At 38.1% G+C, this 27,453-nt stretch overlaps 1 protein-coding gene across 1 annotated transcript in view; it reads right to left on the reverse strand.

The window, feature by feature from the left end:
• Positions 1–27,453, reverse strand: part of para (paralytic) — a 947,817-nt gene that overhangs the window by 401,442 nt on the left and 518,922 nt on the right. The window contains exon 18 of the mRNA XM_067137715.2: positions 13,837–14,010. Coding sequence (XP_066993816.2) covers positions 13,837–14,010 — 174 coding nt within the window. The remainder of the gene's footprint in view (positions 1–13,836; positions 14,011–27,453) is intronic.

Raw genomic sequence — 27,453 nt, forward strand, 5'->3', positions numbered from 1 at the left:
TTCCTCTGGCATTCTCTTTATGTGTCCATACCATCTAAGTCTAGATGCCTCTATCCTATTCTGTAGTGGCTCTTCTTTTACTCTATCTCGAACCTTCTAATTTCTCATCTTATCCCATCTTGTCACTCCTATCCTGCTTCTCAGAAATTTCATTTCACTTGCCTGTATTCTATTCACGGCTCTCTGCCTCATTACCCAAGTCTCAGCTGCATACTTCAGAATGGGTATATAGTATATCCTGTATATCGCCCTTTTGCTTCTCTGAGGGACATCCTTGCTCCAAACCAGGCTTCTGACACTTTTCAGGAATGCTCCTGCTTATCTTCTATGCTCAATTATTTCCTTTATCAGTTCTTCCACTTTCCTCTATGATACTTCCTAAGTACTTGAAACACTCTACCTACCTAAGCTGTTCCCCTCCAAGCATTATCCCTCTTGTAGGTCTCTCCCTCTTTCTAGTTGTGATCACTATCTTGCTCTTTTGGGCATTAAATTTCATTCCATATTGTTCCACCTCATCTACCCAAGCATATAACTGTTCCTGGATATCCTCTTCCTTTTCTCCCCAGACTAACAGGTCATCTGCAAACATCAACACTTTCATTTTTCCTTCTCCAATCTTCCTTGCCACTTTTGTCATTTTCTCATCCATTGTTACTATGAAGAGCAAAGGTGACAGAGCACTTTCTTGCTTTAATCCACCCTTTTGTTCAAACAAGCCTGTTCTCTCTCCTCCTATTTTCACACAACTGACACTCCCATTGTACATCTCCTTCACTCTTTCTACGGTGTGTTCCTCGACACCTTTTCTCTGTAAGGCTTCCCATACCTTGTTTCTGCACACACGGTCATAAGCTTTCTCAAAGTCCATGCAGGCTGTCACCAGATCCTTACCCCATTCATAACGACGCTCTTGTAGTTGACGTACTGCAAATACAAGGTCTACTGTGGACCTTCCTGATCTGAAAAGATACTGCTCTTGCCTTAAATTTTCTTCCACCCTCTTTCTGATTCTATTCTCCAGAACCTTCTCAAACAGTGGCATACCAATGTGAATCCCCTATTGTTCTTAAACTATTTTCTATTCCCCTTCTTGAAAATGGGTATGATTATCCCCTTCTTCCAATCTTCAGAGGTCTTTTTCCTTTACTACTACATTCAACACACGATAAAGCCACTGTATCCCTACCTCCCCTGCTGCCTTCTCCATCACTGCATTATGTAGGCCAAATACGTTCTTGTAAAAGTATCAAAATATTTATAGGGATAGACACATTATAAGCTATTGACATCCACTGGATCAGGTGTTTATGCTGGGAATTAGTAAGATAACAAAGCAAAATTGCATCAGTAGAACTTTCCCAGAAACCTCTATTTCAACCTTAAGAGCAATAACACTGAACAATTCTCACCACATAGACCTACTCTTTTGAACTTAACCTATTAAAGCTGGAATTAATTTTCTTCTGAGATTAATGTATTTATTGTATTTTACTGCATGTTTGAGACCAAAATAAACTAATGAAACAAGTTTCAGAATTTGGGGATTTTGGGACCACTAGGTCATAAGATATTTTATGTTGCCATATGGCAATGCTAGGCTCTTGCACCACCTATTTTTTAACAATGAGTTTTGGAAGAAGAAATTAAGTTACAGAGTAGATTTTTGTTTGTCGTACAATAACAAAGTTGAAAAATCTTAGCATTATTTACTGTAAGAATATGAAATATCACATTTATTCACATCATAGCTAAAAAATAGAATTATTGAACAAAGGAAACAATATATGTTTGCAGTACAGAGATACATTTATGTATAGATTGTTGATGACGTAAAACTGTTAGTGCTCAACTGTAGAAGTATTGTAAATAAAGGAATAGAATTAAGTAATTTAATAGATATATACTTACCAGATATTGTAATAGGAGTTGAATCATGGCTGAGAAATGATATAATGGATGCAGAAATTTTCTCACGGAACTGGAGGGTGTATTGTAGAGATAGGATAGGAATGGTAGGAGGGGGAGTATTCATTCTTGTGAAAGAAGAATTTGTAAGCTACGAAAAAGTTAAAGATGACAAGTACAAAATTCTAGGGGTAAGACTCATTTCAAAAGATAATAGGCAACTTGATGTCTTTGGAGTGTAACAGACCAGGAAAGGGTAGCACAGATGCTGATTCAGAATTGTTTGATATGATAATCAGCTATGTGGAAAACGATAAGGAAAGGAACGTGGTCGTAGTGGGTGATCTCAATTTACCAAATGTCAATTGGGAAAGTAATGCGAACGACAGGAAGCATGACCAACAATTCTTTTCTCTATCAGTTACTCACTCTTTCAGAGATTCGGGTATTGAAAAAGATCAGTAGACACAAAAAGCACTTCATCCTCTGGTAACATGCCTTCATCATTGTAACTAATCCCAATTCTTTTATTATTTACAAGCTTCACACTGAGAAAGGGGGAGAAGAAGAATGGTCCTTATTCAAAGAAACCCTTGTAAAAGAAGCCACGTAAATTTGTGGAAAAACAAGTGCCACACCAAACGAGAAGGAAACACCTTGGTGGAATGACCGAGTGAAGACAGCAGTAAAAGTTAGAAATATACTGAAAAGAAAATTAGACCTCGAAAAACAGAAAACAGATGATAGACGAAATGAATTAGAAACTGAACATCTAGCACAGGAATACCGGAAAAAGAAACTGGCTGTAAAAAGACTGATCCACGAAGAAAAGGAAAAGTGCTGGGATGACTTTACTACAAGGATAGAGGAAGACTGTCAATGAAGTAGGAAACTACTATACAAAATAGTAAACAGTATAAAGAAATGAAAATATTAACATCCTTGCACTGGAAACAGATGATGGTAGCTTTATACAAACAGAGGAAGGGATCAGGGATGAAATGAAGAAGTACTTCAACATGCTGTTAAACGGAGATGGGGGCAACACCACCACCAATGATTGTAGTGTAGATGAAGCCAAAAACAACAAATACCCATTAACATGGCTTGAGGTAGAAACAGCACTAAAGAGCATGCGAAATTGGAAGTCCCCAGGCTTTGATGATCTCAGCTCAGACATGATAAAGGTAGCTGGAATACCAGGCTTGAATTGGCTATATAGAGTATTATCAGTGATTTGGGAAAGTGACAAAATTCCAGAAGATTGGAGTAAAGGAGTCATCATCCCCCTGTTCAAAAAGGGCAACCGACGGAAATGTGGAAATTACAGAGGCATCACGCTGTTGTCACACTCACTGAAGCTGCTGGAAAAGATCATAGAAACAAGACTTAGGAAGATAGTGGAACCTTTGCTTGAGGAAGAACAACACAGGTTCAGGAAAGGTCGAAGTACTGTGGATCTTATCTTTGCAGTAAAGATGCTGACAGAAAAGTACTGGGAATACGGAAGAAATCTTGTGACAAAATGTGGACATTGAAAAAGCATATGATAGTGATACTTGAAACAAGATATGGGAATGTCTGGAAGACCTAAAGGTGCCAAAGTACTTAACTGACAAAGTCAAGATGCTATACCAGAAGTGCTCCAGCTGTGTCCAGATAGGCAACGGATGATCAAAATGGTTTGAAACAAAGAGAGGTGTCCAACAAGGAAGTGCTTTGTCACCACTCCTGTTCGTAATAGTAATGGACAAGGTCATCAAATCTATCAAGAAAATGGACAGTTCAGAAGAAACTTAATGAATGGAACAACACATTCAAAAATTTTGGACTGAAGATGAGCAAAACAAAGACAGTGTAAATGACCATCAACAGGGAAGGAACAAGATCAAATATATTTCTGGAAGGAGCAAAAATCGAATCAGCTTCCCACTTCAAGTACCTCGGAAGCACAATCTTGAAAGACAACACTGTTAGGCAGGAAATACTCAGCAGAACACAGAAAGCATCGAACTTCTACAGTCAAGACAGAAATCTTCTCTGGGACTGCACAATACCACAGCAAGCTAAAACAACCATGTACCACACTTACTTTGTACCAATCCTCACATACGGTTTAGAGACATGTATCCTACTAAACAAAGACTTCAGTAGAATCCAAGCAACTGAAATGAGATTCAATAGCACCATGAACCAAACAACCAGAAAGGACAAGATCAGAAATGAAGTGAATGGGAAAGTAGCTGGTATTGAGGTTCCTATTATCAGTATCATAAAGAAATGCAGACTTCAGTGGTATGGGCACATAATGAGAATGAACAGGGAAAGACCTGCCAGAATATATTTCGACCTTAATCTCGTAAGGAAGAAGACCACAGTGAAGAGCAAGAAAATGTTGGATAGAGACTGTAAGATCAGATGTCGAAGAGAGAGGATACAAATGGGAGGATGTACTGGATCAGAAGATGTAGGAAGACAGAAGGAGATGGCGAGCGCTTGTACACCACACCTGGGAAACTGGAGTTGGGAAATTATTATGATGATGATGATGATGACACTGGCACATAACTGTTGAGAGCTGAGATTATCAGTAAGCCTGCCATCATCATCATCATCATCATCATCATCATCATCATCATCATCATCATCAGAGTTTAAAGTTAAAAACGTCATGATTGTTCCGTATTGAATAGAGAAATAAGAAGATGTACAATATTATAGGGAAGGATCCACCTTTCAATACTCCGTAGTAAGTTGAACTAAAAACTTTTTAGTTCAACTTACTACGGAGTATTGAAAGGTAGTAGTAACTACTTTTTAGTTTTTAGTAACTACTTTTTAGTTCAACTTACTACGGAGTATTGAAAGGTGGATCCTTCCCTATAATATTGTACATCTTCTTATCATCAGAGTTCTCGTCTGTAAGCACATTTACAGCGGGTGGTTCCACAAAAATATCACCATCGAGACCTTCAGCCAGTAGATTATCCAGTGCTGCTTCTTCTTCTTAAGCCGTTGTCTCCAAACGGAGGTAGACGATCCACACGGCCAACTCCAATCTTGACGTTGCAGCCATGCCATGTGGATTTATTGGAATATCTCTCAGGATCTTTAATGCAGTGGTTTCCCATTGCCTTCTGCATCCTAATGCCGTTGACCAAACTGGTTCTTCCGCCTTTGGGAACAATTTCTTGTCCCCAGGACAATAGAGTGCCCTTACCCATACCCGCTCATCCACTCTCAAAGAGACTGTTGGCACTTGGTATAGGGGATCTCCTTATACCGGGAGATAATCGGTCCCTTCATTTGTTAGCCGCCTGCATATAAAATATTATTTTTATATGCAGTTGTTGCCCCCTCTCTACCACGGGGAGGTGAATGTCAGGATATCACTGTCATTGAAACAAGGACCAAATGGCATTTCCTTGTTTCTCTGGTTCTTTAGAGAGGCTGAAGATCTCGATGGCGATATTTTTGTGGAATCACCTGCTGTAAATGTGCTTACAGACGAGAACTCTGATGATGATGATGATGATGATGATGATGATGATGATGATGATGATGATGATGGTAGGCTTACTGATAATCTCAGCTCTCAACAGTTATGTGCCAGTGCTTATGGACGGGAAAATCACTTCCAGCAGAGAAGATGAATTACAATAAAGTAACATGATCCGACACCTGCAGCAATTTTACTGAGTATAAACGCCATATGGCAACACTACTGATTCAACAAGCACTACTATGGCACTGTGTGCCCGTACTAAATGCTTGCAACATATATAATGAAGTGTAAACATAATCTAATGAAACAACTTCATTTATAAATTTATTAATCTTCTTATGCAAAGCCGGCAGCCATTTTGTGGGAATCTGAAAATAACCAACAGTCCACCACTCGTTGCGTAACAACAATAGCTCTTAAAATTAAATGAACATGATTACTTGATTCTACAAACACTTCACTAACTGTTGGATGACACGGCATGGCATGGCAACACACGAAGCTAAAGGGTTAATTGCTATTTGCTTTACATCGCACTGACACAGACAAGTCTTATGGCGACGATGGAACAGGAAAGGCCTAGGAATGGGAAGGAAGTGGCTGTAGCCTTAATTAAGGTACAGCCCCAGCATTTGCCTGGTGTAAAAATGGGAAACCACGGAAAACCATATTCACGGCTGCCGACAGTGGGATTTGAACCCACTATGTCCAGGATGCGAACGCACAGCTGCGCACTCCTAATCACACGGCCAACTCACCCGATAGGACTTGTTTTCTTTTTTTTTTTTTTCACTCATAATAGTATTGTTTAGGTTATCCTTAAATTTGCAAATAACTAATACGGACTTCTCTTGGGCACTTGACATTTAATCTTGTCCAGTAGTTCGGCTAAAAATATTTTATTCTGGTGCTATGCTAATATGCATTGACACAAAGTCATTTGATGAATTTGTCATGACAGACAGGATTTGAGCTTATAGGTGAGCTCGCAGGAAATGTCAGATTGGTTGGAAGGTTGGTTGGATCGTTCCCGAGCGGTAGGAACGTATAGGTTGGGAAGTTTCAACTAAGGTGCAGAGAAAGAGGAAGTCGATGAAGTGGATTCCCACGAAGATAATATATTCTGATACGTAGAGTTAAATACAGTATGTACACTATGTACAAAGATGAGAAGACTATGTTGGTAAGTCTTGAGCGAGAAGCTGTCTACTAGCCTAGTATTCTAAGTCCGACGTGAAAAGACTTATTATTATTAATAGTTGCGTAACCGTTCTGTCGACCGACAGAGATTCTACTAGCAACTCGTCCGCGAGATGAATGATAGAAGCCCTGAATAATGACTTCCCTGCCCTTTTATAGCCTCCAGGGCCACACCCCATGTTCTGGAAGCTTGTCGAAACCGGCGTACGTGACTACTGTACTGTCCGTAATTTCTAGCCAATCAGAGGCCTGTATACAAGAGACCTTTCTAGTGCCTTCTTACTGCGTCTATAGAGTTGAACCATGCCCTGGTCAACATGACTCACGTCCTGTATGACAAACTTCTCGGTTGCTCAAGATTTCCTAACATGCAACAAATTTGTATGTGTAGCCTACTGCTCATGCCACTTTACTGGATGCTTTATTCCATAGCTTCTACACTGTTCCACCGAGCTCGATAGCTGCAGTCGCTTAAGTGCGGCCAGTATCCAGTATTCGGGAGATAGTAGGTTCGAACCCCACTGTCGGCAGCCCTGAAAATGGTTTTCCGTGGTTTCCCATTTTCACACCAGGCAAATGCTGGGGCTGTACCTTAATTAAGGCCACGGCCGCTTCCTTCCCACTCCTAGCCCTTTCCTGTCCCATCGTCGCCATAAGACCTATCTGTGTCGGTGCGACGTAAAGCAAGTAGCAAAAAAAAAAAAAAAAAAAAAAAAAAAAAAAAAAAAAAAAAAAAAAAAAAAAAAAAAATCTACACTGTTCCAGCTTCTGATCTAGTGAATTTCTTCATACTTAATCTACAGTCTCCTTCTGAATTGCTCAGTTGCTTCCATTAAGGCTGCTCCATTATAACTCACTAAACTCCAATGTTGTGACTCGCTTGGCAATAATGAACGATTTTCAAGTAATCACTGACTATCAGTCTATCTTTGTTCCTCTTTTATAGCCCAAAGAATTTTCTTGAAATCTCTGTCCTGAATCTTCTAATGTCAATCCTGTAAAACTTCTGTGTCCAGAAAGTTCAGGATTCTCATTTGTTCTATTACCTACAGTTTATGCAGAAGGTTTTGTGTGCTGTTATATAATTGAATGGTGTGAAGAGGGAGAGGATGGTGAAAACCAATTTGAAGTGTATGGTTTTACATTTCACACTTCTCATATGTTGCTGACAGCCTTATGATGTTGATGATAATGATATGGCCTTAGCTAGCATGTGATGGTTTCTTTATTTGACATATTTAGGCTGCTTGTGTGTTGATTTTGGCATTCAACTGTACTTTACCAGAAGGCAAATTGAACCAGTTTTTATTAATTTTATCTGACGGCTGCTTTCGAGGTCCACTCAGCCTACGTGATTAGAACTGAGGAGCTATCTGATGGTGAGATAATGGCCTCGGTCTAGAAAGTCAAGAATAGCGGCCGAGAGGATTCGTCGTACTGACCACAACACACCTCGTAATCTGCAGGCCTTTGGGCTGAGCAGCGGTCACTTGGTAGGCCAAGGCCCTTTACGGCTGTAGTGCTATATGCGCGTGTGTGTGTGGGGGGGAAGGTTCATTAATTTTGTCTGATAAACACCAAATGTGTCACTAGAGGTCTTTTACCTGCAAACATTTTACGACACGGAGTACTGAATGGAAAGTTTTCCACCCTCAAACAATCCAACTACCTCTGTCAAGTTTGAAGCCGTAATCTTGGGATCCACAGATCAACACTCCACCAATGATCCAGAGAGGGAGCTACTACCAATAACGAGATGACTTCAGATAAGCTATGTTCAAACCAATAATTCTATCTTAATGTAATGTTTTCTTCTTGTGATGGATTAAGCATATTAATATTAACCAAACTATCTGAATGTAGATTGTTTCTGTACACTTGGTTCTATCAAAAAGTTAAGACTCTATAACTGGTAGTCCAATAATCCAAAATGCACTGTACTCAAAACAAGGAGCAGAAAGTCAACAAAGAATTTATATCATATTAGAATGACATTTTTCTACTGCTAAAACAAAGGCAAATCTATACTAATATGTGACACTCTCCAGGAAACCATACCTTAAGTCGGAAAATCACACATTTTTTTGTCTGATAGAATATGAATATGCGATCGTTTTGTGAAAACCAGCAGTCTCTAGCTTAGAAACTGATCACTTTATGTGAAGTTGTAAGAAGACATTTATTGAATTTTGAGAAAATCGACTGGGAAACAGGTACAGTACTCTGATAATATACTAAGGATTTAAGAAAATCTGACTGTTTCACTGAATAAAGGAACATCAGCATTGCGTACTAAAATAATTTTCATAAATATTTACAAGTTTTATTCTTTGGAAATTATATCTGCAAACATTTTCAAAATTTTGAAAAAAAACATGAAACAGTAAATTTCAGTCATGCGATCAAAACCGACTTTCAACCTATTAGGTCGTGTTATGTACATTTAGTACGTGTTGAAGAGATGTTAAGTACAGAACAAAAATGGCCAACCGGACACCAGTGGGATCCGAACCCACAACCTTCTGATTTTGTGTCGGTTGCAAAAGGAAAAGCCATACGTAATAAAGAGCATTCCAGAAAAATGAGCAACAATTCAGTTTTGTTATTACAGGATACAAGATAGATTAGTAATGTTCTTCTTCTTCTTCTTTTCATACCGCTTTTCCCACACCTGTGGGGTCGCGAGTGCGAACTGCATTGCACATGTGGATTTGGCCCGGTTTTAAGGCCGGATGCCCTTCCTGATGCAATCCTATATGGAGGGATGTAATCACTATTGCACATTTCTGTGGTGATTGGTACCTGTAGTGTAGTGTGCTGTGTGAATATGAAGAGGAGAGTGTTGGGACAGGCATAAACACCCAGTCTCCGAGCCAGAAGAATTAATCAGCAGCGATTAAAATCCCCGGCCCGACTGCGAATCGAACCCAGGACCCTCTGAACCAAAGGCCAGTACGCTAACCATTCAGCCAATGAGTCGGACAAGATAGATTAGGAATATAAATCATTAATTGGATACCGACTCTGTGTAGTTTCAGAATGATTTTTTAAAATATCCAACATTATTATTACGGTATTATTATTATTATTATTATTATTATTATTATTATTATTATTATTATTATTATTATTATTATTATTATTATTATTATTATTATTATTATTGAATGTTCTTAATTACATATGGCTTTCGACCGAATGACCGAGACAATATCTGTCATGCAGTACTTCCTTTTCAGGAGACCAAAAGTCCAATCACCAATTTTTTTTTTTTTTTTTTTTTTGTATGACCCACTGGCAGAAAAGAAATCATTATTTCTTCATGTAAACCTGACACAACTCTCCACATGATAATTTTATTTGTATTTTGTGTGATGCAGTCATAATCATGAAGAAACAAATCACAGTACTATGACTGGGCTCCTAGTTAAAATTATCAGTTATGAAGTATGCATCCAAGTAAATGTCTGTAATTGTAACTATACAGTGAAACCTCGATTCTCCGTTTTTCGAGGGACCGTGAAAATAAAACGTACCGGTACAACACGGGAAAACGGAAAATCCGGGAATGAATGAAAACTATCAATTTGGCTAAACATCACAAAAATGAAATATGTATAATCATAATCTTACAAAAACTCCTAAACCAAACCAAACTACAGCCCCAGTGAGACTTTGCCTGCCAAGCGACCGCTGCTCAGCCCGAAGGCCTGCAGATTACGAGGGGCGCATCGTCAGTGCGACGAATCCTCTCGGCCGATATTCCTGGCTCTGTAGATCGGGGTCGCCATCTCACCATTAGATACGGTAGCTCCACAATTGAAGGTAATCACGTAGGCTAAGTGGACCTGGAACCAGACTTATATCTAGGTAAAATTGCCTGACCTGGTCGCAATCGAACCCGGGCCCTCTGGATGAGAGCCGGGCATGTTAGACCGCGAACCGCATTAATTACCGGTACGCGAGTTCAAAATCTCGATACTTTATATTCAATTTTACAGGGGAATCTTCGTCAGTTTCTCGTGAAAACTTCTTTCAGTTCAGCAACTTTGATTACGCTAGCCAAACTCTTCGAAAAATCTAACAACGCCAAGCCAAACGACAATCGACCACAAGTACGGTAGCTTTTAATTCTCTCATCTAATAAAATAAAGCATATTAGATACAAAAGCACCCAAAATGATGGCGAAATCCGTTCATTTCTTAATCTTTCATTGTAATTTGGTCTCCGGTATACTGTTCGTAGTCAGTTTCTGGAAATCTCGTACCGCGCAAATTAGGCCTACATCGACTTTTAAAGGTTATGTTGAACTCGAAAACATGGTTTCGAATGTAAGTATCGATTCTTAAAAGTTCTCGAATACATTATATTCAATTCTGCGCGTCACAAATCCAATCAAATTAGAAAGATAAAATAAATATCAAAACTTCAGAAATTACGGTTATTCGTGACCTTGAGGTCATCTGGAAAGTGCGCTCGCTGCACATGTCAGTACGAGTTTGAAATGATACCAATCATTTAAAATGTAACGTGCGCAAGTAAAACGACTGCGGTTTTTGGTATTTTAACACGAAAACGTAAAATTCCCAGTCTTACATTAGTAACAGTAATAGGCAATCCCAAGACCTCCCATGACTTTCTTTCTTTTAAATGTAAGGTGCAACATCTGTTTTCGTCTCGCTAACATAATCATGTACGATAATATAAAAAATACTGAATTTGTGTTAAGGAGCAGTTTCGATTCCTGCCTGAAAGCCCACTTAGGTCTGCAGTGCCCTGAGCAAAGTGCCGAAAACCCCTTCGGCAGTACGATCGAAAAAATGTAAATAAGAAAACATCTAACCCTGGACATAATATGGACGTTTTATAAGTGCGAACATTTGACGAAACTCGTTCCGTCTTCACGCAGAGCTGTAGAAATACGCCGTGTCTTCTAGCAATTGCTGTGGCCACTCTCTGCCCTATGATTTTCCGAGATTCTCTCAACAATACCACCCGAATGCGATGCTAAGATGGTCCCTTATGCAAGTTCACCGCCGATCGCCGAACGCCAAGATCCATAAATATGCCATAGCCGTCCTTTCGTGAGATACAGTTTATTAAAAAACGATTGATTGAGGATTTAGCGTTGATGGGACTGGAATTTCTGGACGGTTGATCCGGGAAATCGTTTCTTCGAGGAACGGATAATGCGGGACTTTTACAACGTGATTTAATTATGATGCTCTCGGGACCACGTAATTTGAACGCATATTCCGGGAAAACGTAGGTACTTTCCGGGAACGGATAATCGAGGTTCCACTGTAGGCCTACATGATTTTGATGCACAAGCTGGTTATTTCATATTTTGGTACAAGAAGACAATGCAGCAACTTCATTTATGAAATCATACCTTAAGTTTACAGTGGCTAACAATGTTACTCTAAAGGACCAAGTAATTGAGGGAGTCAACTCAGCTATGTATCTTGGTATGGTATTAGACTCAACACTTTCCTGGAAAAGCCATATTGGTTATGTAATCAACAAAATTACCCCATTGATAGGAATAATGCACAGATTAAGATACAGTAATTTCTGTAATTTTTCTCACCAACAATTGAAGTGTATATATTATGCAATGATCCACCCAAATCTAACATGCATAAGCTTCATTTGGGGAAGATGAAGGAAAGAGTATGTTAATAACTTGGAAATCCTACAAAAAAGAGCTGTCAAAATCATGTGTGAATTCCTCTTCTTTTAACTGTCACATGAAGTTTTTTTCAGAGTCAAATATTCTGCCATTCCGTAAACAAATTGCATTTTCATCATCAGTCTTTACGTATAAGCTAGACAGGAAATTAACCCACTCTGCTATTAACTTCTCCCATTTTAGTGCACTTCACAGACATGAAGCTAGAGGATCATTAAAGATATATCCCTCTCACTCTTAATTCAGTAAAGTATGGAGTGAAAAGCAAAGAACCATCAATGTTTAGGGAATATAACATGTTGCCTCCTGTTATAAAGAACACCAAATCAGTTAAATGTTTTAAGAAAAAACTGAAGGAATATTACTCTTATACAGATATCTTAATATTACCTCTATATAACTTATTTTAATTAATACATTAATATATTGTCCATATTTAATATCTTACAGCCAGGCAATATCTGAATATACTTCTGAAAAACTATGATGCTAACATGTTAAAAAAAAAAACAAAAAAAAAAAAACAACAACTATGTCTTGGTTATCCAAAAATATACTTGTCACTTTACTGAAAAAGATGTTGTATATGAAATGTAATTATTGTGTCGCCTTAAGAAAAATATGTATTGTACTGTCCCTATCATGAACCAGAGGCTCATAGGACCTTTTGTAATAAATAAATAAATCAATAAAAGTCGCCAATGTTAAATTCTTGATTTTGTTAGACTGCACGCCAGGCTGAGTGGCTCAGACGGTTGAGGTGCTGGCCTTCTGACCCCAACTTGCCATCATAATGAAAACTCCCCAACTTGATTATGAGTGGCAGTAGGCAAGAGGGCCTGCCATTACAATGAAAATTCCCTATGTCATCTTCACATGAGAAACCACATATGGCGACTTCACCATTATGTTTCTAGGGTAATACTGAGAGCTATGCTATTTAATAAAATATTACGTGTTCACTACTTAACCTAAAATTCTGTATACAATGTAGAAATCTGTAGCAAAGCACAGTTACATCAGCTAGTTATGATACTATTTGAATGGTATTTCATAGAGTACATATGGTATGCAGCAAGCTTTGTCTGCATGTAAATTCCAACATCTTGAAATGAGTTGAACTGCATTTGGTTGAAACTAGATTAGTGCGTGCATGAGCATGTATGTGTGTGCATGTGTAGATGCATGCATGTGTAACATATATGTACAAAAATCTCAATGTTATGTTCCAGATACAAGAACCTTAGATGAGTTAAAGTGATGTTAACCCGCCACTATGTACCAGGTATAAGTTCTCTTTCACAATGACAGAATGACCATTTCACAGCCACAGCAACAATAGGTATTTTTCATTTTTTTAATTAAAAAATGGGAAGCATGTTTTGATTTGGGTAGTACAGTTAGAACTAAACCAGGTTCTCTTGATAAGTTCTCTCCATCAGACTTCCATGTACTGAGTGACTCTTACAAGGGCTAAACTGATTTTCAACAGTCCAAATTTTATCTCTCATCAATAATGAATTTCCTTACCAGTCGAAATGACCGAAGCACGGAGAGACCTTGAACACCTTCAAGTCCCAGTTCCAACAGGGATAAGGCCACAATGATAAAGTCAAAAATATTCCATCCCTCCTGAAAATAATATTTCGGGCTCATGGCGATCAGCTTAAGAGTGGCTTCTATTGCAAATGTTGCCGTGAAGAACTGTAGAAAATCAACCACAAAATAAATTTCAACACTTCACAACAGTAAACAATATTTAGTTTAATCAAGCATGTCACTAAATCATCTAAGTCATATGTGTCATTTGATTAAGTTTGAAGATAACATTACACTATTCTATGAAGAATCTTATAATTTATTATTGTACATAAAACTGTGTGTGAAATGTAATTCACAAATCATACAATCAGTGGATTGATTACATATACAATAAAGCATTTTTCACTCACTAAGATCTAGCCCTTTTTCTTGTTTCATCTTTTTTTTAAAATAAATAGATAAAATCAATTAAAAACAAAGATGTTCCAAGAGGAATTGCATAGCCAATTTTACTCGCTTATATTAAAATAAATATATATATTCTACCAAATAACAGATCTCAGACACTAATCAAGAAATTTAGTGAACACCATCTTAGTCTGGTCCTTTGCTAACAGCAATTTAGTAAGCAATACTAGGATAGGTAGTCTTTAAATCAAAGATCTTAGTTAAACATTAAGAATTAGGTGGTGAGGTTTCCCCTTAAGTGACAGAGTACCCAATTTTTTAACCTCTGAATCATTAATGGAAGGAGGAGGACGTTCATTTCCTTGAAGAATACGAATATCAGGTAAACATGGGATGGATTTCTGAAAGGTGGAAAATGAAAATCTCTCTCATCCTAGTTCACCTAATATCGTTGAAGAAAACGAAAAGCTACTGATCAAGGAAAGTTTGACGGGATGGCATCAGCTGGGGTTTCATGATTGTCACATATACTGTATGTCATGAGGTGCAAAGTTCTGGGGACAGAGGTTTAGTTTATTAAATGATGTATAATTTGATGGTCATAGTCTTAATTTATCCACCTTAAGGAAGTAATGTATCCTGGTACTTAATAATTTTTCAGTAATTTTTGGATGCATGTATTTCCAGTAGGTGGAAAAGGCTGCATGGAAATATTTCTTTCTTTCAAACAACTTTTCTTTAGAGAGAGCCAATATTATAATGGATTTCAATTTTTTATCTGAACCATTAGAAGAATATTTGTGTGCGTGCACAAGAAAAGAGACCACTTCCCAGTCAACAGTTCACGAAATAATTGTAAAAAACCACTGAAGGGAGTAAAATGTAGAATTTTCATTTTTGATACCTATGTATTGCTTAGATCGTCATCTACTCACTGCGTGAATTTAAAAGACCTCTGACAATAATCACTGCTGAAACATGAGGTTTATTTAATACTAAGAAAAGGAACCACTTTTCGCATTGTAAGTGAGAGTCCACACACTTACTTGCTCGCGCTCATAGCTGAGCGAGCATAAGATGACTCGGATATCTTATCTTATGATAAATAAACCTTAGCTGGGCACTTTTAATAAAGGTAACAGGTTTCATAAATATCCTCTCTGTTTCAAACATTTTCGATACCGATGCAGTCTTTCGGTGTATTTCATACTGTGGAGAAGTGTGGTGTTCTCCTTATTATTCATATAGTTGTGTATTTACGTTTATTAAAACGTTTTAAAATAGCCTAGGTTCCATAACAAGGAGTAATAATTCTCACTATGTCAGGGACTAGTGATACAGCAGATGTTATTGTGAAAGCTTTAAAACAATATACAGACAGCGACTTGCCGTCGGAACTATCAAATGTTATTTCAGATTACTTCAATGCACCCCTCGCGTTTGAAAGTGAAAATTCTGGTGAGGATAGTGATTTTGAAGAAAGTGGACCTTTTGAAAATTCTACAACCAATGAGTTGCAGGAGGATGCTGTTGATGCAGACGTAAGTGTTCTACAGGATGTTCCCAAAGTTCAAACAGCCTCCGAATATACGGAGGAGGTTAAAGAATTTATAAATAAGGGTTGTGGCTGTACAAGAATTTTCATTGGTCTTTTCCCCGAAAGCTTCATTCATTCTTCGAGAATAGAATGTCAGGAACTGGATTACAATTGTGGAGAACATGTCAGCCACCAAAATGTATTAATAATGGGTGTGATGAATGCATTAGTATAAAACCAGCCAATGACGACAGCTACTAAGAGAAAAAATTATGACAGGAAAGAAAATTACACAATTTATCACTTTAGAGGGCAGGAGGTATGTCAGTCACTTTTTCAATTTGTATTCACTTGTGGCTGTAAGAGGCTAAAAAATTTAAAGGAACAATTCAAGAACGAAGGGGTGCAGCCTAAAATTCACCGTAACATATTAAAGACTTCTCAGATTAAATCTATTCCTTTTGATGATTATAAACATACAGTGAACTTTATGAATAATTTCAGTGAACAAAATGCACTTGTTATGCCAGGCTGAATCCCTACAAAATGAAGAAGTGATCTCATGCTTCTCCCAACCAGCATGTCTAAGAAGTACATTCAAACATTATACTCTGACAGTTGTAAATCAATAGAGAGAATTCATGTATCAGTCTCATCTTGGTATTCCATCTGGCATATATTTTGCAGTAACACAGTAGTTCAGAAACCCAAGACTGATCTTTGTCTGACTTGTAAAAGCAATCAAACTGTAATAGGCAAACTGTCAATTATGGATGAGGAGGAAAAAAGAAATCTGATGGAGAAGGCTATACAACATCTTAATCATGTCCAAGCAGAGTGGACTGCTTATAGAAACACCATAGACAATTGTAGACAAGGGATTAGACAACTGGAAACTCCTTTGTCTTTTGCGCCACATAGCTGTAACACATACAAAGGTTCAATGTATTATAGTTTTGATTTTGCTCAACAGGTGCACTCACCATACAATCCGCAACAAGTTGGACACATTTTTTTTCCTTACAGGCTGCGAAGTGGGTCTTAGCCAACACCTCCTAGATAATAAGGCCTAACAACAGCGTGGTGACGTCACACTAAGGAGGCGATGGCAATGCAGAGAAATGTGGAACGTAGTTAAACACAGACATGATTTTAATATTTTTTGCCAATGGAATAATTTATTTACTAACAAATAGCATTTAAATTTTAAAGGATATTAAATTATACTGTCGTTATTACCGTACTTTAGTGACTCTGCCATTAAAAATAAACAGCAAACAGTTGTGAAACACGACAGCATTTTGCAATGTTAACTTACACAGGCCAAATTTCTAACAGCACAACATATTAAAGACTTTCTATTTAAATTTAAATAGGCATTACATCATTTTAAAAGAAAACTAGCACATATAATATTAGCATAGGCCTAACATCTAAGCTGATGTAGCATCACTGGCAGTATTTGCAAATGAGCCTACAATGTTTCCTCCCATGAAGTTCATGTATGGTTTAATGAGAATTTCACCTACCATTGATGTTACCAATTTGTCATTCTGTTCGAAATCTTGAACTTTATGTTTTATGTATTCCAGAAAGTATGTAACTTTCTATCCTTCGTTCTCGGTATCTGTTCCTTATCATCTTCAGAATCATAAATAGCTTGGTCCAATCAACATTATCAAATGCCTTTTCTAGATCTACGAATGCCATGTACGTGGGCTTGTCCTTCTTGATTTGATCCTCTAAGATCAGACGTAAAGTCAGGATTGCTTCACGTGTTCCTACATTTCTTCTGAAGCCAAATTGATCTTCTCCCAACTCAGCTTCAACTTGTTTTTCCATTCTTCGGTAAATAATACGTGTTAAAATTTTGCAGGCATGAGATACTAAACTAATGGTGCAGTAGTTTTCACACCTGTCAGCACCGGCTTTCTTGGGAATAGGTATAACAACATTCTGCCGAAAATCGGATGGGACTTCTCCTGCCTCATACATCTTGCACACTAAATGAAATAACCTTGCCATGCTGGTTTCTCCTAAGGCAGTCAGTAATTCAGAGGGAATGTCATCAATTCCAGGTGCCTTGTTCCTATTTAGGTCACTCACAGCTCTGTCAAACTCTGACCTAAAAATTGGGTCTCCCATTTCATCAGCATCAACAGCCTCTTCATGTTCCAGAACCAAATTATCTACATCTTTACCTTGATACAACTGTTGGATATCCTCCTGCCATCTTTCTGCTTTGTCTTCTTTCGCTAGAAGTGGCTTTCCATCTGAGCTCTTAATATTCATACACCTAGATTTCCTTTCTCCAAAGGTTTCCTTGATTTTCCTGTATGCAGCATCTACCTTTCCCAAGACCATACAGCCTTCGACATCCTTGCACTTCTCCTTCAGCCATTCTTCCTTAGCTACCTTGCACTTTCTATCCACTTCATTCTTTAATCGCCTGTATTCTTTTCTGCCCTCTTCATTTCTAGCATTCTTGTATTTTCGTCGTTCATCAATCAGGTCTAGTATCTCCTGAGTTATCCACTGATTTTTAGTTGATCTTTTCTTCCTTCCTAACATTTCTTCAGCAGCCCTACTGACTTCATTTTTCATGACTTTCCACTCTTCCTCTATAGTGTTTCCTTCAGCATTTTCATTTAGTCCTTGTGCAACATGTTCCTTGAAACAATCCCTCACACTCTTTTCTTTCAACTTGTCTAGATCCCATCTTTTTGCATTCTTTCCTTTCTTCAATTTCTTCAACTTCAGATGGCATTTCATGACCAACAAGTTGTGGTCAGAGTCCACGTCTGCTCCTGGGTAAGTTTTGCAATCCAAGACCTGGTTTCTGAATCTCTGCCTAATCATAATGAAGTCTATTTGATACCTTCCAGTGTCTCCAGGTCTCGTCCACGTATACAGCCGTCGTTTGTGGTGTTTGAACCAAGTATTGGCAAGGACGAAATTATGATCAGTGCAGAATTCAACCAGCCGACTTCATGTTCCAGAACCAAATTATCTATCTATCTATTCCTTTGTCCTAATCCAAATTCTCCTACTGTACTACCTTCTCTTCCTTGGCCTACCACTGCATTCCAGTCTCCTATCACAATTAGATTCTCGTCACCTTTTACATATTGTATTACATCTTCTATCTCCTATATATTCTTTCGATTTCTTCATCATCCGCTGAACTAGTAGGCATATAGACCTGCACTATTGTGGTGGGCATTGGTTTGATGTCTATCTTGACGACAATAATTCTTTCACTATGCTGGTCGTAGCAGCTTACCCGCTGCCCTATTTTCTTATTCATTATTAAACTAACTCCTGCATTTCCCCTGTTTGATTTTGTGTTGATAATTTGGTAGTTGCGTGACCAAAAATCCTGTTCTTCCTGCCAACGTACTTCACTTATACCAACTACATCTAACTTTAGCCTATCCATCTCCCTTTTCAGATTCTCTAACCTACCACAACGACTCAAACTTTTAACATTCCACGCTCTGACTCACAGAATGTCCGTATCCATCTTCCTGATGATCGCCCCCTCTCGTGTAGTCCACACCCGGAGATCCGAATGGGGAACTAGTTTACCTCCGGAATATTTTACCCGGGAGGAAGCCATCATCAGTACATCATTCATGGATGAAATATGTGTGGAAATGATCAAGGCAGCAGGACCTATTGCTTTATATTGGTTACATAGGCTGCTAAGGTGTATATGGAGGAAAAAGCAAGTACCTGATGATTGGTGTAAAGATACAATAATACCATTGTTTAATAAACGTGACAGGAATGTGTGTGACAATTATCATGGAATTACACTGCTGTCACAGTAGCCTAAATATTGGAGGGAATAGTAGAAAGGAGGATGAAAGGAAGGGTGGAAAGAAATTTAGAAGAACAGTATGGATTTTGACAGGGCAGGTCAATGATAGACCCTATATTTATCTTGAGATTACTAATGGAAAAACAATAGGAATATGGAAAAGATCTCATGATGGTATTCCTTGATCTAAAGAAGGCATAAAATAGTGTTAATAAAGTAAAGGTGTGGGAAACCCTGGAAAGAAACGGGTGTGGAAGGCAATCATGGGAACTAGTGAAAGCAATGCATAAGAATTGTTCCAGTTGTGTCCAAACTCCAGTGGGGAGAATAGATTGGTCTCAAAACCAAACTGGACTAAGACAGGGAAGTGTATAGTCTCCGATTATGTTTATAATAGTTATGGATGAAATTCTAAAGAAAACAAAGGCAAGATATGGAGGGAATATGAAAATATTGTCGTTTGCAGATGACATAGTAATCAGGGTAGTCAACAACACAGAAGCTGTAATCCAACTAGGTGCTTTAAATGACAATAATAAGAAATATGATATAAAAATCAGAGTGGAGAAGAGCAAAACAGTGGTGATGCCAATAAGAGAAAGAGGAGGAAAAGGAATCATTAGGATCAAGGGAGGATGTTGATTAGTTCAAATATTTGGGAGGTGAAATAATGCAAGATACATGATGCAGAAGAGCTCTCACTTTTACCAGGAAGTACGAACACTCCTCTGGGATCCCAAAGTACCAACAAAATCAAAGCTGATGATGTTCAATCAGTACTTCATACCAATCTTAACCTATGGTATTGAAATCTGCACCTTCACTAAGAAACTCATCAAGGTTGCAGGCATCCAAGATGAAGTTCCTTAGGTCCACAATTCAAAAAACGAAACTGGACAAGTTAAGGAATGATGTGGTTAGGAAAGAAGCTGGGATTGTTACATCATTGTTAGATCAGGTCAGCATGTCCAGACTGAGGTGGTTTGGGCATGTAATGAGGATGGAGCCAACAAGGACAGCTTATGTTAACTTGGAGAGACATGTGGCAGGGAAACAGATGGTGGGAAGACCAAGAACCCATCGGATGGACATCGTAAAGAAGGATATTGCAGATCAGGGAAGAACACTGGAGGGCGTCATTAACAACAGAACATATCTCAATAAGACAGAATGAAAGAGGCTTGCCAACAGTACCCGGGAAACTGGAACTGTAAAATGATGATGATGATGATGATGATGACAAGGTTGGATAAGAAGATCAGCAGAAGTGTACAGGCAGGAAATATATTCTACCAGAATGTAAGGAACCTGGTGTGGAACAGAGAAGTTCCTATGAAATGTACAGAGATAATGTAGAAGATACACTATACCACTATATTAACATATGCATCAGAGACTTGGACTTGACAGCAAGAAATGAGAGTAAAATTCAGGCCAGTGAGATGAAGTTCCTGCACAGTATGGTAGAGAAGACAAGGAGAGACAGAGTAAGAAATGTTGAGGTCAGGAAAGGGATAGGGGTAGAAAAACTCAGTGATAGGATGGAGAAGAATAAATTGACATGGTTTGGACATTTTATGAGGATGGATCAATCAATCAATACTGATCTGCATTTAGGGCAGTCGCCCAGGTGGCAGATTCCCTATCTGTTGTTTTTCTAGCCTTTTCTTAAATGATTGCAAAGAAACTGGAAATTTATTGAACATTTCTCTTGGTAAGTTATTCCAATCCCTAACTCCCCTTCCTATAAGTGAATATTTGCCCCAATTTGTCCTCTTGAATTCCAACTTTATCTTCATATTTTCTAGCTAATTTATAATGTCCAATAATGGGCCATTATACATACCACTTAGTCGAGCAGCTCGTCTTCTTTCTCCCAAGTTTTCCTAGCCCAAACTTTGCAACATTTTTGTAACGCTACTCTTTTGTCGGAAATCACCCAGAACAAATCAGGCTGCTTTTCTTTGGATTTTTTCCAGTTCTTGAATCAAGTAATCCTGGTGAGGGTCCCATACACTGGAACCATACTCTAGTTGGGGTCTTACCAGAGACTTATATGCCCTCTCCTTTACATCCTTACTACGATCCCTAAACACCCTCATAACCATGTGCAGAGATCTGTAACCTTTATTTACAATCTCATTTATTTGATTACCCCAATGAAGATCTTTCCTTATATTAACAACTAGATACTTACAATGATCCCCAAAAGGAACTTTCACCCCATCAATGCAGTAATTAAAACTGAGAAGTCTTTTCCTATTTGTGAAACCCACAGCCTGACTTTTAACCACGTTTATCAACATACCTACCACTGCCTGCTGTCCATCTCACAATATTATCGAGGTCATTTCGCAGTTGCTCACAATTGTGTAACTTATTTATTACTCTATACAGAATAACATCATCCGCAAAAAGCCTTACCTCTGATTCCACATCTTTACTCATATCATTTATATATATACAAAATGTTAGGAAGACAAGTATAAAAATGTTGAAAAGTGAGGATGGAAAAACGACACATAATGACAAGGAAAATGCCAAAATCATGGAAAAAGCATTCATTAAACTTTTGAATTGTGAAGAACCCCAGGAACTTTTAACAATTAATACAGACACACCCATCAAAACTCCTCCTGAACTCATAAACCCCCAACAATCCAAGAGGTGGAAACAGCACTCAGAGAGTTGAAAAATTATAAGGCATGCGGAGAAGACCAAGTTTTTGCAGAAATGTGGAAATATGCCAGTGATACAGTTCGAACATCCTTACACATGGCCCTAACAAAAATCTGGATAGCAGAAAAGTTTCCCGAACATTGGACCACAGCCATAATCCACCCACTCCACAAAAAAGGAGATAAAATCAATCCAGATAATTACAGAGGTATCTCTCTTAGACTGCACATACAAGATTTTCTCCAGAATCCTATACAGGAGGAGCAAAGAGCAACTAGAGGAAGAATTAGGTGAATACCAAGGAGGCTTCAGACCTTGGAGAAGATGTGCAGAACAAATCATCACTTTAAAATTAGCCATAGCATATTACAAGAAGCAAAACAAACCTCTTGCAATAACCTTCGTGGACTTTAAAAAAGCTATAGTCCTTCAATGTTGAAAATTTTAAGAAATTTCAGGCTCCATCCAAAATTAATCAAATTGATAGAACTCACCTTAACCAACACTAAATCAAAAGTCAAGTTCAGAGGGGAATTCTCTGAGCCATTTATCATAAAAACATGCTTAAGACAAGGAGATTGCTTGTCACAACTGCTGTTCAACTGTGCCTTGGAATATATAATGAGGGAATGGTACAAGATGAACCCAAAGAACATCCGAATTGGAAGACCCAAAGACAACATAAGTTTAAATTGCCTAGGATTTGCCGATGACCTTGCTCTCTTGTCCAACAATATTCAGGAAACCAGACAACAAGTTATATCACTACAGGAAATAGCAAAGAAAATTGGTCTTGGAATATCTTTTGAAAAGGCAGTAATCATGTTTACTGACCCACCACTCATAAACAAAACTGCAATAGGAAACCAAGATATCAAAATTGTAGATGAATTTAAATATCTGGGGGAAATCATAACATATAACCTCAATGAAAAGCCAGCATGGCATAACAGATTAAATAAACTGACCAGAGCACAATATGTCACCAAGAATACCTACAATAAAAAGAGCCTGTCAATAGCAACAATATTAAAACACTAGAAAACAGTCACTCAACCAGAAATAACATATGCAAATGAAACTACTGTATCTTCAAAACAACTAACACTGCACAAATAGACAAAATACTCAAGATAGAGAGAAGAATCATTAGAACATGCATCAACAAATCGTACCAAAAAGATGGAAACTGGAGAGTAGCTTCTAATGAAACCGTCTACAAGGAAATAGAACCAGTAATGAGCACAATCAGGAAGAAATGCATGTCAATTTTTGGACATTTAATCAGGACACCAGAGAACAGGATCATCAAGAGAATAATAGAAAAATTATGGAATAGTAAGTGCAACATTAAGTTGATTATAGAAATCAAGGAAGATATGGATGAAAATTACAGTGGAAGACCTAAGAAACGAAACCGACAAAATCAGGAAACTCACAGACAAGCAAACCAGACTGCAAACTAGAATCAACAAACAGACAATAGGAAGGGTGATTTCTGATGAAGAAAGGAGGATAAGATCAGAGAGAATGAAGAAGTACTGGGCTGACAGAAAACTGAAAAATTCTTTGTATAAAGTTGGCTAGAGTGATCCAATGAAGGCCATAAAATGTAAACAACAACAACAACAATAATAGTACAGGGAGGTACACCCCAATGCCGTGCATTTAAATCTTGTGCCCAAAAAAAAAAAACTCCTCTACAGGAGAAACACTGAACTTGAAGCTAGACCTATTTAAACCTTTACTCAGAAGATGGTACTACTGTAACTTTGTTATTGTGAAGTTTCCAGTACTATGTGAGTTTCAACTTGTTTTGTTCCGTTCATCAAGAAGTTTGGACATTCTCACTGCTAAAAAACTATGATCATGCACCCTGGTGCGAAGTGAAGGAACCCTTTTGAAGAAATTTTGTATTCATAAGTTTTATCTTTACTAAATTTCGTTCATTCATTTTTGGGTTGGCAATATTTATCTTTTCTTTCCACCAGTTTTGAATTTAGCCAATCAAGAATTTCTGTAATTAATTTCCAACCAATCCCATATTTCTTCTTTGATTTTGAGTGTAACTTTTGATTTTAACCAATAAAACTCTGTGGGTGTGTCTTGATTATTCATGAAAGGTCTCGGAACTTTCCCCGAGGGTTTATAAACTGCGGATTTTCATGTCTCTTGGCCATTTGATCAACATCTAAGTGTGTGTGTCACGTAGGGGGCGGGAGGCGCCTCTTTCATCAGGCAGCAGTTCTTCGGCAAGGTAATGGCCAATTAACCTCTTTATTTCTTGCTAGCTCTGCAGTTTAACCCGAGGGAAAGGTTCGAAACCTTAACTATGTAACTAACTTCTCTAAATGTAAATCTCCTTTCGGCTCATGTAAAATTTCATAAATCTTTAACTGTAAATCGGGGATAGAGAGTGATATACCCTATCGAGCTCCCCTTCATTTTGGTTTGGGGTACCGCATTTGTTTCTGCAATGTATTAAAGTTATCTCCATTCGCGCTACCTCAGTAGATTGGGATTAGCCCCTGTTTCGTTGGCCAAGTGCCCTATAGGTCTTTATATTTTTTTGTGGAGCTCAATCTCCGACTCCACTCCAGTTGTACTCAGGCCGTTTATTGAACCTGTTCCTTTTCACTAAGGCCCCATAGGTTGGGTACTAGGTACCTCTGTGTAATAAGATTGCTATTTGTAAATAGTGCCTTGTAAGGCCAGTGATTATTAGATTTTCACATTGTGTTGCCTTGAGTAGGCTGGGAACACTGAGAGCATGTCAGCTCTTTTCAAGTATTGTAAGAATGCCTCTGAGATGCTTGATATTTGGGAGCAAGTGCTCCATGTATTAGGGGATTTCTGCCCTTTGAAAAAATTTGTGCTTTTGTAAAGTTGGGCTAGGAGCTCAAAATTGTAAAACTAGGGGCTTGTAGCCCAAAAGTGTTAAAATTCCGAAGTCTTGGATCTTTCTAAGTCTTGTTTCTAAATTGCTATGTCATTGTTATTTCACTAAGTTGTTAAAATGTTGTTGTTTCTTGAAAATATAACCTTTGTTAAAATTTTAAATTAATTTTGAGTTTGTAGTTAGACCCATTCATCCTGGCACCTTTTTTCACCTCTGCTGATCCGTGGGTAGCCCCGTAACAACAACAACAACAACAATAATAATGATAATAATAATAATAATAATAATAATAATAATAATAATAATAATAATAATAATAATAATAATAATAATAATAATATAAGAAAACAAAGGTCCAATAATACTGCCTTGAGGAATTCCCCACTTAAGGGAAAGATACCTAAACAAGAGTTGGAGGCTAAGATATAAGATAGAAGGAAAGAGGGCAAGAGGGAGGCCCAGAACAAGATGGGTGGACTCTCTCAAGAACAGTATAAGAAAAAAGAAGACTGTACTGGAATACAATTACTGAAGAGGAGTGGTGGAAGAAGAGGCAACGGTGGAGAAGTGCCATCAACACCCTGACCTTGCAGGATCTGGACAAGAGAAAATGAACATGATGATGATGATGATGATAATGATGAAGATGATGATGATAAGTGTCAGAAAAATGTAGAATTTTTCCTCTGCTATTTATAATTTACAAGAAAACTGTTATGAAAGAGTGGAGGCAAGAGGAACATGGCTATATACATATAAATAAAAACCTGAAGTTAGATGCTATCTTGTTTGGAAATGATATTGCTCTAATTGCCCTTACACCCTTACAAAAGATGACCTGCAATGATCAGTCCACAATTTACACAAAATTGTATCCAAGTGTAATATGAGTTTATTGACACAGAAAACTAAAATTATGTTTTTTTTTTGTTTTTTTTTTAAAGCAAAAGGAAAAACTATTCCAAGCAAAATTTATTTAAACAGTGAATTATGGTAATGGAAAGAGCCTGTCTGGTGGCCATGATCGTTAAGCTATCACGCTTATATAGTGCGACACTGTGGTTAGCCAGTTCCAGTTCCATTGGTCAAAAAAACTTTTCCCATCAGAATGCTGGCCAGCAGGGTAGGAAAGGTGGTGATATACAATTTCTAATCACCAGATCGCTTATCAAAAGCCTGGATTCAATTTCAAAACTCTCCACAGTGTTGATATGGAGTGAGGGCATATGGCACTATTAATGATTATTATTATTTGTCAGCCAGATGGAGATGTTAAGCCTTGAGCAGACACCTTGGTGCTTTTTGATGGGGAAGACTATATGCTGACACCAGGTTCCACCTTCTCCCTTCCAACTATCATTTATCACGTCATTCATTTCATCTCATTAACTCCTCTGTGGCTTTATCGTATGTTGGAAGTTGTATGGAAGAAGAGGAAGATGGGAAGAGGGTGATAATTGCGCCATCTAAAAGAAGGAGAATAGGAAAAATTAAAACTACACGGGAGTCACATGCGAGTCACATTGATATGCCACTATGCGATGGTGTTTGAGAAGATTCTGGAGAACAGGATCAGAAATAGGGGGGAAGAAAAGCTATGAGAAGAGCAGTATGGCCTCAGACCAGGAAGGTCCATAGTAGACCTTATATTTGCAGTAAGACGCTTTATATTTGCAAAAGCATCATTATGAGTGGTGTAAAAACCTACTGATGACCTCCTTTTTTTTTTTCTTTTTTTGCTAGGGGCTTTACGTTGCACCGACACAGATAGGTCTTATGGCGACGATGGGATAGGAAAGGCCTAGGAGTTGGAAGGAAGCGGCCGTGGCCTTAAGGTACAGCCCCAGCATTTGCCTGGTGTGAAAATGGGAAACCACGGAAAACCATCTTCAGGGCTGCCGATAGTGGGATTCGAACCTACTATCTCCCGGATGCAAGCTCACAGCCGCGCGCCTCTAAGTGCACGGCCAACTCGCCCGGTGATGACCTTCTTGGACTTTGAGAAAGCATATGATCGTGTGTGCAAAAACAAGGTATGGAAAGCCTTACAGAAAATAGGTGTTGAGAAGCAGACAATGCAAAGAGTGAGTGTCAGTTGTGTGAAAGTAGGAGGAGAGAGAACAGACTGGTTTGAGCTAAAAAGTGGATTAAGACAAGGAAGTGCTCTGTCACCAATGTTCTTCATTGTAGTAATGGAGGAGTTCATGACAAAAGTGGCAAGGAAAATTAGAAAAGAAAAAGTGAAAGTGATAATGTTTG

The sequence above is a fragment of the Anabrus simplex genome, chromosome 1, assembly GCF_040414725.1.
Source record: "Anabrus simplex isolate iqAnaSimp1 chromosome 1, ASM4041472v1, whole genome shotgun sequence".
Taxonomy (NCBI): Eukaryota; Metazoa; Arthropoda; class Insecta; order Orthoptera; family Tettigoniidae; genus Anabrus; species Anabrus simplex.